The sequence below is a fragment of the Dipodomys merriami genome, unplaced genomic scaffold, assembly GCF_024711535.1.
Source record: "Dipodomys merriami isolate MVZ:Mamm:240054 unplaced genomic scaffold, mDipMer1.0.p SCAF_35, whole genome shotgun sequence".
In the NCBI taxonomy this organism is placed as follows: Eukaryota; Metazoa; Chordata; class Mammalia; order Rodentia; family Heteromyidae; genus Dipodomys; species Dipodomys merriami.
The window spans coordinates 14,035,140-14,049,164 of record NW_027205048.1 but is presented as its reverse complement, the minus strand read 5'-3'; the positions used below and the strand labels follow the sequence as shown (position 1 = coordinate 14,049,164).

At 59.4% G+C, this 14,025-nt stretch overlaps 1 protein-coding gene across 2 annotated transcripts in view; it reads right to left on the bottom strand.

Moving 5' to 3' along the window:
• Lhpp (phospholysine phosphohistidine inorganic pyrophosphate phosphatase) overlaps window positions 1-14,025 on the bottom strand; it is a 63,494-nt gene that overhangs the window by 1,689 nt on the left and 47,780 nt on the right. The window contains exon 7 of one of the 2 annotated variants that reach the window (XM_069988254.1): window positions 6,957-7,452. The exons of the other annotated variant lie outside the window; for it this stretch is intronic. Coding sequence (XP_069844355.1) covers window positions 7,380-7,452 — 73 coding nt within the window. The 3' untranslated portion in view covers window positions 6,957-7,379. Of the gene's footprint in view, window positions 1-6,956; window positions 7,453-14,025 lie in introns of those variants that run through there. 2 annotated transcript variants of the gene reach the window in all.

Here is a 14,025-nt window from a genome sequence, read left to right as displayed (position 1 = left end):
GACACGCAAAGAGGCGACTCCACAGGGGAGGGGCACAGAACAGAATGTTCTAGACTGTGGCCTGAGTAGGAGGTGGAGGTGGAAGCAGGTAAGTGCCCACACTGTTTGCTTTAACGGTCTCTTCTCTCTTTGGCCTTGGGAATTTACTGAAGGATCTACATCTGATGCCCACAGTTCAAGGGGTGCCCGCCCCCCAGTACTGCACCTCCCCCCTGCACCCCACCCGCCTGCCACGTGGCCTCCAGGCTGACAAGCTGCTCTTGCTGCAGCCTCTCCTATTTTTAAAGCATTGCGAAAGAGAAGAACGTGCCAGAAAGACCAAGTGCGGTCCACAGAACTGCAAGTGACTATCTGGGCCCCCACAGGAAGGCCCAGGCCCAGGGTCCTGACCGCTCCATCCTGCACCTGGGGGTCGGCTCTTCCAGGGGCCCAGGGCATTGTGGGCCCTGGCAGGGGTGGAGCGTGGCTCCTCACAGACCAGAGGAGAAACTGAGCGCGCAGCACCTGCCGGAGCTTTCCCGTCCGCCACCCGCCTCGCTGTCCCCTGGGCCAGTGCCGACCGCCTCGGAGCTGGAGCTGCCCGGGGACTTGTGCTGCTCTGAGAGGGGCCCCGGAAAGAGGGGCGCCCATTGCGCACCCCGCCAGCCTGCACTGTGCACGCCGGCATAGGTGCCCACATGGCCTGTGCCAGGCGTGGCCGTGGTGCCCGGGCACTGAGCGGGGACTCCAGCAGGGAGCACGGGTCCCCGAGGAAGACCTGCCTGCTCCCTTCCGGTCCCCACTTTCCTTCTCCAACAGGGAAGTCCACATGCTTGTCCTCCCAGCAGACATAGCTCTGCTGACCCGTCCCCCAAGTCCCCAGGGCGCCCCTCCACCCACATCTCCACCCACTGCGCATGGGTGAAGTGGACCCCGGGAGGGGGGACAGCTCCTGCCCTCCGACTCCCGCAGCCCCAGCTGCCAGGGCTTTGGCGTGTGAGTCACATATGGCCGCCGTGGCTGTGGCTGGCAGAGCCGGGAGGGTGCGCGTGGACTTGTCCCAGGCCCCCGGCCCTGAAGCAGCCGCCCCATCCAGCAGAGAGCCGGACAGGAGCGGACGCCATCCTCGCGGCTGCGCCGGGAGACCTGTGGGCCTCAAGGTGTCACCTGACAGATGCAGAACTGGAGGGGACCCGGCAGGGGGCGCTGTGGCAGCGGGGTCGGCCCGCCGCGAGCTGGCCCTGGCGGGGCACGGGGGCGGGGGATAGGGCAGAAGCCAGACCTGGACAGAACACAGTGACAAACATCGGGACAATGAGACAAAACTGGAGCAAAGAGAGAGACCTAGACACCCATGCAGGGGGAGAGAACGGAGCCCAAGGGCCAGGGCTGCCGTTGGGTGGCCAGGCCGAGGGCAGCCTCTCCGCTCTGTGGCACCTCCAGGTGGCCCCTCTCCCCGGGTGCTGCGGGCCCCGTGGAGCTTAGCCTGTGCCAGCCTCCAGCTTCACACGTCCCTCACTCCCAGCACCTCCACGCCAGTGTCCACACTGCCTGCTAATGCTCTGGAAACCTGCCCCAGCAGCAAACTCCTACGCATCCCTCAAGGCCCCACACACGTCCCTATCTCTGACTCTGTGCTTCACTCTACAGGGCAAGTTGCTCTCTGAGCATGCAGAACTTGCTCCCTGCCCCACAAGCACCCAGGAAGTGTTCACCCCGTGAATGAACAAAGCCCTCCACAAGGCAGGGCTCCGCCTGTCATTAGCCATTCCTCCCCTCACACCCTGGAGCCAAATGCAGGGGATAACTGAGCAAGAGGCCTGAACAAGGGCACTCTGTGCACGCTTGCGGCCCGGGCAGCTTCACAGGGATAGTCTTTGTGCAAAGGAAAATGGCGCCAGGAGCCTAGCAAGGGTCGTCTCCCGTGGGCTGGTGTCCCCCCCCCCCAGCTGTGGAGGGGAATGGGTGCGGCCTCTCGCAGAGGAGCTCCGGGTCAGGCTCCTGTGGGTAGGGCGGGCCGCAGGAGCCCAAGACTGCACTCAAGGAGGGACACTTGTCCTTGAGGCCAGCTCCCGGGCTGCCCAGGAACGTGAGCTGGGAGCTGGCACGGGAGGGCCGCGCTGGCAGAGCGGGTGAGGACAGGGTGGCGGGTCACGGGTCGGAGGCGGCGAGGCTGGCACAGGGCATCTCTGCATTGTGCAGAGTCGAAGACCCCGGGGGCCAGACACAAGCGTTCACTTCTTTCTGCAAATGCCAGGAGGATGTGGCTGGAGACTTGCCTCCTCGCACCCACAATCTGCTGTTCTTGCTGCCAAAGGGGGCACCTGCGGCTGGGCGCAAGCCCACGGAGCCTCCTACGGTCCACTCGCTGGCCCAGCCCTGGGGGCTCAGGCCCACAATCCTAGCCGCTAAGGCAGAAAGGACCATGAGACATTGATCTTCAATTAACTAGCAAAAAGGTGAACGTGGAGCTGTGGCTCAAGTGGTAGAATGCCAGCTTGGAGTGAAAAAGCCAAGTGAGAGCGTAATCCCCATGTGGACACAAAAATAAAAGGAGAAAGGAAAGGAAGGGAAGGGAGGGTGGGAGAAAAGGGTAGAAAAGGATAAGAAGGAAGGAAGGAAGGAAGAGAAAGAAGAAAGAGCCGGGCGCTGGAGGCTCCCGCCTGTCGTCCCAGCCACTCAGGAGGCTGAGAGCTGAGGATCGCAGTTGGAAGCCAGCCCAGGCAGGAAAGGCATCGAGACTCTTGTCTCCAATTAATCAGCAGAAAACTGAAAGTGGAACTTTGTCTCAAAGTGGTGGAGCACTAGCCTTGAGCAAAAAAGCTTAGGGACAGCACCCAGGCCCTGAGTGCAAGCCCCACGATGGCCAGAAAAAAAAAAAAAAAAGCATGAAAGAAAAGAACAAAGGAAAGGAGAGCAGATCCTGCGCGAGAGCTCCGGGGAGACCCCCCCACCCAGGCCTGGGGATGGGCACCCTGGCCATGCACAGACGGCAGGCCCCGAGCAAGCTGGGGACCCCAGCCCCAGCCCACCCTCCTGCTGCTCCCACCGGGGGCGGGACCCCGGCACTGGGCCAGCCCCCCTTTCCCCAGTGCAGATGAGGCAGCTGAGATAACCCCAGAGGTAGCCAGTGGGGTGCCAGCTCCACACCCCGTATTTACCTCGCACCTTCCCTCGCGCCAGGGGCTCCCCCAAAAGCTGACCCAGACACCTCATTAATCCCAGGCAAGACAAATCACCTCATAAATCATCAGAGCGGCCTGGGGAGGCTGCCAGCCCTCGGGCCCTTGCCCCACACTGGGCCGATTGTGCCCACAGGGACCCCTTCCAGCCGCCCGGCTCCTGGCAGCCGCTACGCCCTGCGCGATTCCTAGATGGAATCTTGCTTTCTCCTGTTTTCATTCCCGTCCAGGAGCCGGGCTGTTCTTAGCAGCATTTACCAAGTGTCGCTTTGACTCTGGCAAACCTAGGAAGCCATACACTATGGCAGACAAGCTTCCAGAGCGGCCTGGGCCTGGCAGTGCTGGCTCTCAGGGCCTGATGCCCCCCCCTTGGGGGTGTGGGGTGTGCATGTGTGAGAGAGCGCGATAGGGTAGGTAGTCAGGATTCAGTGACTCGGGGGGGGGGGGTACTGGAGAAATGGGCGACTGAGGCCCACAGGAAGGAGCCTGGCGGCCAGGCGCAGTGGCTCATGCCTGTCATCCCAGCTACTCAGGAGGCTGACATCTGAGAATTGTGATTCAAAGCCAGCCTGGGCAGGAAAATCCATCAGACTCTTATCTCCAAGTAGTCACCAGAAAACCAGAAGCGGTGCTGGGGCTCAAAGTTGTAGAGCGCTGGCCTTGAGAGAGAGAGCTCAGGGACAGCGCCCGGGCCCTGTGATCCAGCTGGCGCTGGAGCCCATTGTGCGCAGGGGTGCACTGGGGAAGGCCTCGGGCGCAGGGCTGTGGCATTCACTGGCATCGAGGGCCCAGGTAGTGAGGTAGGACGCTTCCTGGTCCCCTGTCTGGGTGGAGGGGGCTGTGGCAGTGCCCAGCAGGAAACCAAGTTCCAAATGGGGCCCTGGAATGGCTGTCCCCTGGTGGCCGAGAGACATTAGCCATCACCAATGCCACAATGAGATGCCAGCTCAGACTCCTGGCTCAGGCAAGGGTCTCGGGGCTCTGCCCCTCCCTCTCTTCCTTTATCCCTCTCCTCCTCCCTTTCTCTCTTCCTCCTTCCTTCAAGGCCAACTCCAACTTGGGGGGGGGGGTCAGTAGCTGCATCAAGACATCAAGCCACACATTCAGAACATCCCAGGCACTGAGAGCATGTAACTAGACCCCCCGCCCCCCCGCCCAAAGCAGCAGCGCCTGCGTGGAGGCCCAGCGCTTCCCAGGACACAGTCCCATCCTGAAATGCAACCCAGACTCCCCGCACTCCACATGCAGCAGCAAAGCAGGGACGAAACAGAGAGGGAGAGGGAGAGGGAGAGGGAGAGGGGGAGAGTACCAGGGAGAGGAGAGCCACGGGAGAGGTAGACTGTCCTGTGAATGAATGCATGGGCTGTTCGCATTATTCCCTGGAAAGAATGATGGATGAGACCCCTGCAAAGCCAGCCACTCGCACATCTATTTTGCTAAGGGGGGGTGGGGGTGGTGAGGTGGGATGGAGAGAACTTTCCTGAAAGGACTTGGCTTTCAAGCATGAAGTTAAACAACTCCACTTGGCAGGCAGACAGCGCCTGCGCTTGCCAGGCTGAAGAAGGTGGGTGCAGCGTGGTCATAATGCACCCATTCACCGCCCACCGCCAGGGCGGGCAGCGCCCAGCCACGGCCGCGGGGCCAGGGCACCAGCAACCCCCAGCGGCAGGTCCCCACTGAGGCACGGAGGCAGCGGCCAGCTCAAGGATGGACGGAAAAGGTCCAGCTCCAAGCCGAGGACGCAGTGCGGAGGGAGCGGCCAAGGGCTCCAGGAGGAAATCTCCATCAGTAGCTGGGGGTCAGGGGTCCCCCAGCTCCCGGATTGTCCTGCTGAGCCTGGTCCGCGTTCCCACGCAAATGCGTGGCCTCGCTTCTTCCTCCCACGTGGCCAGGACCCGGACCTCACCACGGGCTGTGGGGCCGGTCACCTTGTTAAAGTCATGTTCTTAAAGTGCTGTTGCCTTCAGGGCTGCTAAGTCCTGGGACGGCGGACACCGCCCAGCCCGCAGAGGACAGCTTTGTAAATGAAGTGGATAAAAACGTAGGGCCTGTGGTGCGTGATCTAGGGGTACAGAGATCCTCTGCATTAGGCACCAAACAGAGATGTAAGCTCTGGATGCAAAAGGGCCTGACACTTAAGTGTACAACATCTGTCCCCAAGCTTGTCTGTAACCTTGCAATGGCAGGAACAACGTCTGCAAGGGTCTGGACGAGACTGGCCAGTGGGTCGGCCCTGCCTCTCCCCCAGTTTATGAGGGCACTGCGGAGTTCCGGTCAGCTGCTGCTGAGGGGGGGGACAGTTATTTATAATCAAGTTATAAATAATAAGCTTATAAATAACGGGCTTACCAGCGCTGGTGGCTCACACCTGTAATCCTAGCTACTTAGGAGGCTGAGATCTGAGGATCGTGATTCAAAGCCAGCCCAGGCAGGAAAGACCATGAGACGCCTATCTCCAATAAACCACCAGAAAACCAGAAGTGGCGCTGTGGCTCAAGTGGTAAAGCGCTAGCCTTGAGCTGAAGAGCTCAGGGACAGGGCCCAGGCCCAGAGTTCAAGCCCCATGACCGACAAAAAATAAAAATAAATAAATAACGGGCTTTGCTGGCAACATGGCCAGTTCCAAAAACAAAGGGCTGCTAGACACACAGCAGTGGGGACACCTAGTCCCCGAAGACGGTGGGCAACGTCCTTCCCCAGTGCCGGCCCTCCCTCCACAGCAGATGAGAGGTGGGACGAGGCGACCCTGGGGTGGGACCTGGTGGGACCCTTCCCCCCCTTCAGAGTCAGCTTCCAGAGCGCCGTCCCCTGGGTGTGGTGGCTGCGAACTCGCTGGCACACCACCGTCGTGTGGAGAGCTGGGGAATCCGCTCTGTAGCCGAGGGCGAGGTGCCCGAGGGGTTCACCTGCAGCCCCTCGGGGCCAGGTTGGGAGAACAATGGCCACCTGGGCGCGCTGAGAGCCAGCTCTGAGGTGGCCCAGGGCCACTGTGCTGCGGATGGTCACCCACACCCAGGGGCACTGCCGGCTGGGGGCAGAACCGGGGTAGGGAGCAGAGGTGCCAGGCTTGCTGGCTGCGCTCCTGCTCCCCGTCCGGGGTCCCCTCATTCTTAGCGGACTTGGCTGGGGCCATGGGCGCCTCCTGGGCACCCCGGCGGGCGGCACTGCTCACGCAGCGGGACTTCTCTCCCGCTCCTCTTCCTCTTCTGCAACCCACCCAGGAATTCCTGTCTCATCCCCGGGGACCCTGGGAGCCCCAGCCATGCAGCCACGCCACAGCGACAGACGCGGCCGGAGAAGGGCCTGCGGAGGAAATTAGCTCATGTCTACGTTCTCCGAGCCAGCTGCCCCCCCAGAGGGCGTCCTGAGGCCACGTTTTCCTCATTAGAACACGGACGAAGCAGGCTGCTGCTGCGCGCTGCCGCGGCGCTCGCTGACAGCAGGGCGAGGCGGACTGCGGCTCTGCCCAAACCCACGCTCGCCGTCAGGCCCACCCAGCCTCGTGTGGGCTTCACGCCACAGAAACCAGCGAGCCGGCGGCTGGGCTCAAGGCACAGGCTTGAACTCGCTGGTCCCAAGCCCCCCTAGGGGTTAAAAACCATCTGGTAACAGAGCAAGACAGTGACAATAATACTAACCACTATAAAAGCAGTGTGAGAGACCTTTTATTTGTAAATTAGCATCTAAACTACGTTTTGTAGTTTTGTATTAACTTTAGTAACAGCAGGACAGGGCTGACAGAGGAGTGGGTTCCGCTCTCCCGATGGCCTCCCTGCCGGCCTCCCCTGCCGGCCTCCCCTGCCGGCCTCCCCTGCTGGCCTCCCTGCCGGCCTCCCTGCCGGCCTCCCTGCCTGCCCGAGGTCTCAGGGAGCCCGCCTTTCCTCCAAGGTGCAGCTCAAGTCTCATCTCTGCCCTGAAGCCTCCCAGGCCTTCGCGGGCCCCGCACGGTGGCACCCGCTCTGTCCTCCGTGTGCCTCTGGGAGAGGCTCTGGGTGGGGCCACCTCACTCCCCACCTGTGCTCAGTCGAGGGAGGAAAAGGCCTAGAGGCTTGCCTCAGGCTTCTAGTCCACTGACAGCCCCAGGGGATGGATTTGCACCATTGACCTTCCCTCTCCTTCCCAGACGTCACCCAGACAGAAAATGAGACCGCAGGGCCCTCTGCACAACATCTGGACAGCTTGGGGGGCGGGCAGGAGGGAGGGGCAGTCCCTCAGGACTCAGCAGCTGCAGTGCTTGGGACCTTCAGCACAGTGGCCATCTTGCCAAAGAAGAGTTGACTCCAAATGTTGCCTTAAAATATCAAACAGATGCCGGGTGCTAGTAGCTAGCTACTAGGAGGCTAACATCACACACACACACACACACACACACACACACACACACACACACACACACACACACACAGAGATGGGCAAAAAAATCTGAATAATTTGTCTAAAGGGGACATAAAGATGTCCAATAAACGTAAGAAAGATGCAGGGCGCCAGTATTCATCTCCAAGACCCACACAGAGGCCACTCAGCCACTTACCAGGCTCACTAGAAGGAAAAAGTCCGCTGATGAGGACATGGGGAGACTACAGCTCCCACAATCCACCGAGCGCTGTGTGAAGTGCTATCGCCGCTCTGGGAAGCCGGGCGGCAGTTCTTCATGACACCACATGACCTAGGATCCCACTCCCGAAAACATGTGTCCTCAGGAGAACTCATACATAAATGCTTGTAACAGCATTACTCAGAAGAGCTAGTGGCAGAAACAACCCACATGCCTATTAACAGAGGGATAAACAACTGTAGTACATTCAAGAAGGAACAAAGCACTAACATACACCACAACATGGTTAGACCTAAAAAACATTATCCTAGCTGGGCACTGGTGGCTCACGCCTGTAAATCCTAACTACTCAGGAGGCTGGGTTCCAGAGGACTGAGGTTCAAAGCTACCCTGGTAGACAAATTGAGAGACTCTATCTCCAACTAACTAGCAAAATGCCAGGCTCGTGGTGTGGTTCATGTGGTAGAGTGCCAGGAGTGAGCAAGAAAGCCAAGTAAGAGCATGAGGCCCCACATTCAAGCCCCATATCAGTAACAAAAAGAAAAAGAAAATATGCTAAAGGGTAGAAGTTAGACACGAGAGTATACACTGCTACAACCTCATCCATAAAATGCCCAGAATAGGAAAACCTATAGAGACAGAAAGTAGATTATTAGTTGCTTTGGGCTAGAAAGATAAGAAAGTAGCTAAAAGAGCCAAGACATCTTTTTGAGGTAATAAAAACACTCTAAAGTTAGGGGCTAGCAAGGTGGCTCAGTGGTAGAGTGCTTGCCTTGCATGCCTGAGGCCCTGGGTTCGATTCCTCAGCACTACGTAATGGTAGAGCACTAGCCTTGAGCTGAAGAACTGAGGGACAGAGCCCAGGCCCAAAGTTCAGGCCCCACGACTGGCAAAAAAACAAACAAAAAAGCCACTCTAAAATTAATTGATGGAAAGGGTTTGTGTGTACACAAATATATGCCCCAACTCTGTGGATTACATGGAATGTGAATTATTTATCTATAAGTTTTTTTTTAACAAACATTTAGTGGGAACCGATAAAGCAAATACTGATCAACTGACAAAGCTGGCAGGACAGAGGGCATTCCACATCCATGGGGAAAGGTGGACTATGAAAGGTGCTGTCACGCCTGGTCATCCACAGGGAAGCAAATTAAATCCCTGCCTCACACCACACACACGCCAAATTCACAAGAGCAACACTTTAAAACCTCTTAAGGAGGGGCTGGGAAGGTGGCTCAGTGGTAGAGCGCTTGCCTTGCATGCATGAGGCCCTGGTTCGATTCCTCAGCACCACATGAGGAGAAAAGGCCGGAAGTGGCGCTGTGGCTCAAGTGGTAGAGCGCTAGCCTTGAGCTGAAGAGCTGAGGGACAGGGCCCAGGCCCAGAGTTCAGGCCCCATAACCGGACCCCCCCCCCAAAAAAATAAATAAAACCTCTGAAGGAGAATGTAGAGGAATATTTCTTATAACCTGGAGAGTGAAAGAATTCTTAAAGGTAGAAAAGTTACCAGCCATAATAAAATGACTAGCAAATCTGCTTCTATTTTAATATAAAATGCTTGCAAAGTGGAAAGATGACCACAGGTTGGTAGTACAACTTATACCAGCTAGAAATGACCAAGGACAGGCCTAGAATGAGTAGCCAGGTAACAAGCAGTCCACAGTGCTACACAAAGGACAGGAATAGTTTTTTCACAAAAAGGAGCTTTGAGAGGCTGGGAAGGTGGCTCAGTGGTAGAGCGCTTGCCTTGCATGCATGAGGCCCTGGGTTCGATTCCTCAGCACCATATAAGCAGGAGAAAATAAAAAGGCCAGAAGTGGCACTGTGGCTCCAGTGGTAGAGGGTTAGTCTTGAGCTGAAGAGCTGAGGGACAGCGCCCAAGCTGAGTTCACGCCCCATAACCACCACCACCACCACCACCGCCAAGGAGCTTTGAGCCAGGTGCCAGTAGCTCACTGCTGTAACCCTAGCTACTCAAGGGGCTGAGATCTGAGGGTCACAGTTTAAAGCAAGCCCAGGAAGGAAAGTTATGAGACTCTCATCTCCAATTAACCAGTGAAAGGCCAGGAAAGAAGCTGTTGCTCAAGTGGTAAAGCACCAGCCTTGAGAGAAAAAGCTAAAAGACAATCCCAAGGCCTTAAGTTCAAGTCCTAGGAGGAGCACACAAAATATAAATAAATAAATGAATGGTTTTATAACAAAGGAGGCTCAAGTGGTCACCACACATTTGAGCAAGTGCTCAACTACACTAACATAGAAGACGCAGGTTATGCTAAAATGAGGTGTCGTTCCACACATCTGACTACAAAAGAACTGGCCCAGCTGTAGGGAAATGGGCCTCCTGGCCGCTGCGCTCCGGTGTGGTCAGAGGAGCTTTCCAGACCATGAGAGGGACAGCGCTTTACTGGGGGCAGCTCCACGGCTTCTGCCCTGGGCCAGCAGGATGTCCCCAGGAGTGACAGACAGGAGCCACTGAAGTCCCCACAGAAACAAGAGACCTGCCAGCCCGGCTTGAATGTCTGTGCATGGACGGTCTCTCCAAGGGGGACAAGGTTCCCTGGCAAGTTCGAGCACGTTTGTACAAGGTGATGCGACCAACTCTGCCCCTCCCCCCCACTCCCCCACTGTAGGGTTGATATGCATGGAAAGGTCGGGAACCACCCTCATGTCCATTGGCAGGAGCCTGGGCTATACATCGTGGGACCGGCACACGGAGGCGCTGCAGTGGGCCTCTGGTGCCCTCCAGGCCTCGCTCAAACGCTGGCAATGAGGCGCCAGGCACCCCATGAGTGGGCGCGATGTGTGGCGCACCCCGTGTGCACCATGTCCAGTGAACACAGCGGAGGGAAGGAAACTGGACAGCGCTCAGCACCCACCTTCCCAGACGCTGCCAGCGCCCCCTGCAGGCAGGGGCGACGCGGATCGCCAGTGCAGGGAGCAAGCTGCCCCTGGCAAAAGACCTCCAAAAGCCCGGCCCCCCAGCCAGCCCCAGAGGGAAGGTGGAGGCCCGGCTCCTGTGCCCAGCCGCAGCGCTGACACTGCAGGTGCTGCGGACACTTGTCTTCCGGAGACTCCAGCGCTCAGCACCGTGCTGGGCACAGGGGCTGGGAGCCAGGGTCGGCCCCTCATTCCCCAGCCTGACTCACCCGCAGAAGCCCGTGTCTACCAGGAGCCGCCCCAGTCAAGGCCTCCGGAATGTTGGAGTGCCCAGCGGGGCCAGGCACTTTCTAAACCCAGAACCGAAGTGTGGTGGTGTCACCAGCGACGTCCCCTGCGGACGCCAGGCTGCCTGGGCACTGCCCCTGCCCCAGTGAGAGCATCTTCCAGTCAGATGCTGCGCCTGGGCCCTTCTAGTCTGTGGCACTGTGCTGCCTGGCACAGGGGTACGTGTTTATAAGTAGCGCAGCACAGATTCAGATGTGTGCTTCCTGAGGCCTGCCTGCCCTCCCTCCCTCCCTCCTCACCCCTTCCTCTCCTTCCCTCCCCACTGTCTTACAGTATCACTTTCTGTCTGACCCCCTGTGTCCATTCCGCCCGTCCTCCTCTGTGCAAGTCCAGGCCCACATACCCCTGCGGTGTGGGCAGCCCGCTGGATGAGCACACAAAAACACGGGTGGGTCTGTGTCCAAGCGGTGCTCCACTCTCCTGGGAAGTGGGGTGCACAGAGCAGTCCCCAGCTTTCCTTTGGCCTGGGGACCAGAGCTGGTGACAGGACAGGTCTGGAAGGCTTCTGGAAGGTGACCGCTGGTGGGAGCTGGCCTCCGGTCTCGGGGCCTCCATGCTGCGGATGCTCTGGCACGGGCTCTGGTTCTCTACCGGGGGCACCACACCCTGGCACTGATGGGGATGAGTGGGTGGCCTGTGGACCTTGGAGGAGCAGCTGAGCAAAACCCAAATGGCTTACTGGAGTCCGGGTGGCATGCTCCCCCTCCCTCCCCAGCACGGCCCTGCGGTCTCTCGGGAGCTCAGAGCCCAGGGCTGACCTCACACCCAGGCTGAGAGGAGCGAGCCTCGGCTGGACCAGGGCCGTGGCAGCCGGAGGGACATTCTGAGCAAATGTCTAAGTGGGGGAGAGGCCAGGGAGGCGAGGTGTGGGCACGTGTGCGCGCACACTCGTGTGCATGCTTACGTGAGAACAGGGTGTGGGGGACCTGGCACTGCTTCCTGTGGGAGGAGACGGGACCCCACGGAGACGTTTTGAGGGGAGGAAGTCAGGGCCAGGCCGGCCACCTGGGTCACCTGGAGGGGGACCCCTACCGGGCCTGCTCGCCTGCCCCAGGGCCCTAGACACCCCAGGGCCCCCATGGCTGGAGGCAGGTCCTGTGGGGAGTCCAGTGACGGTTTATGGAGCGAATTAACTTTTCCTCTGGGCCGATAAAAGCGCAGGGCGGGCTCCTTCTAGGGGACATCTTGCTGGAAGACAAGGTTCGCTGGGGGACAAGCCCGTGTGTGGGCTGGCATGGGGGGCACTTGGCCCCCAGGAGCCTTGTCTCAGTTCAGGAGACACAGCTCTGGCTGGCTGTGCTGGTCAGGAGTAAGGGGCCAGACACCCCCCGCCCGCAAGAGACCCTCTGTCCAGCAGGCATGGCCCCCATCTGGCCTCCACTTCCTGGCCTCTTCCCAAGGCTGCTGAGGGTGGGGGCTGACTGTGGACTCCGTGTTATGCTTTAGCTGCGCAAGGCTCTGTAACAGGCCCTACTATGGGGCTTGGAGAGATTAAGCAAAGCAGCCTGATGCCTGGCAGCAGTCACACACTGGTCAGTTCGGGGCTGCCCCTGCTTTGTCTCCTTGGCAGGCTGCTGGGGGGAGGGGCGGGGAGTCAGGGCTGGACACTGGCAGGTGGACTTGGTGTGGTCTGGGGTTTAGAAGCGCACCTGGGTACGGGCCGGCAGGGAAGAGGCGGGGTCTGGGGGGAGGAAGGGCCAGAGCGGAGGGGGGAGGGGGTGTCATACAAGTCCCAGGACAGGCCCTCCACTGGTGCCCTGGCCTCGGCACAGCGCTCACCCTCCGCCTGTTCCCGACCCCTGTGCAAGAAGGACATTGTGTGTGTGCGTGTGCAGTGAGACTAGAGGCTCCCCACCCCCGCGGGCCTGCGGATCTGGGGCGAGGTGCAGATCGGGGGCCCGGGATACAGATGTGAGGGGTTCTGCAGGCAGGACCCGGGCTCAGGGGTTATCTGGCCCTCTGCTCCCCGCTGGTCCCAGTCCTCACACAGCGCGGAATGGGGGAGGCAGGCCTGCGGGGACATGCGGTGGAGGCCTGGCCCGCCGCTGCCCCCCCCGACCCCCCCCTGTACTGCCTCCCCGCGCACACTAGCTCTTTATGTTCTGCTGCCTTTCTTTAAACGTGTTTCTGGGAAAGCTACCTTTGCACCCGTGCTGCCAGGCGGTTTTTTATGATTTTTTCCGTACTTGTGCATGCCACTGGGCGGGAAACACGCGGCATGGAGTCCCCTCAGCGGCTAATCATCACACTGGTGACTGAGAAAACTAGGCCTGAGGTTCCAGACAAGGCGGAGGTGGTCCCTCAGGACAGCACATGCTCCTTCAGTCCGGCCTTTGCTCCCTGAGCCACATCCTAGGGCGGAGTCCGGAGCGCTCCGCACGCGAAGGCCCTGGCCCTGCCGGCCACGCACCTCACCAGCCCAGCGCCCACGCCTGCCCGCAAGCCTGCCTGCTGCCTGGGCCTGTTTCATTCGCTCTTGTGTTCATCTGCATGCACGGGCCTCTGGGACTCGGGGTACGGAGGGCACGGACCCCCTGGGGACACAGGTGGAACAGGGGATGGGGCATGGGCATGGGAGTGGGGCGAAGGAGTCACATGCCCAGAGCTAGCCGAAGACTGCCTCCCTTCTAAGGAGGCTAAGGTACCACAAAAGGAGCCCCCAGGATGCCCGGGTGCCCCCTGCAGCCCTGGGGAGAGGCCAGGAAGTGGCTGAGGGAAGTCTCTAGAAAGTCAGGGCTGGCCACATCCTCAGCAAGGCCTGCCCCCTCTACACAGAACAGTGGGGGGAGGGGGGTTCCATGGGAAGGCCCCCAGGACCATGCCAAAGCCCTGACCAACGCTTGGTGTGAAGACACACTGTGCCTGGCTACATCTGATGTGCCCTTGTGTTCAGCCATGGTTGGGCATTATTGATGGGAGTCTATCAGAGCTGTGGGGCCCTGGTCAGCAAAGCTCAGAAATATGCCACTCTAGCTGGGCACTGGTGGCTCATGCCTCTAGTTCTTGGTACTCGGGAGGCTGAGATCTGAGGGTTGAGGTTTGAAGCCAGCCTGGTCATCTCCAATGACCCACCAGAAAACC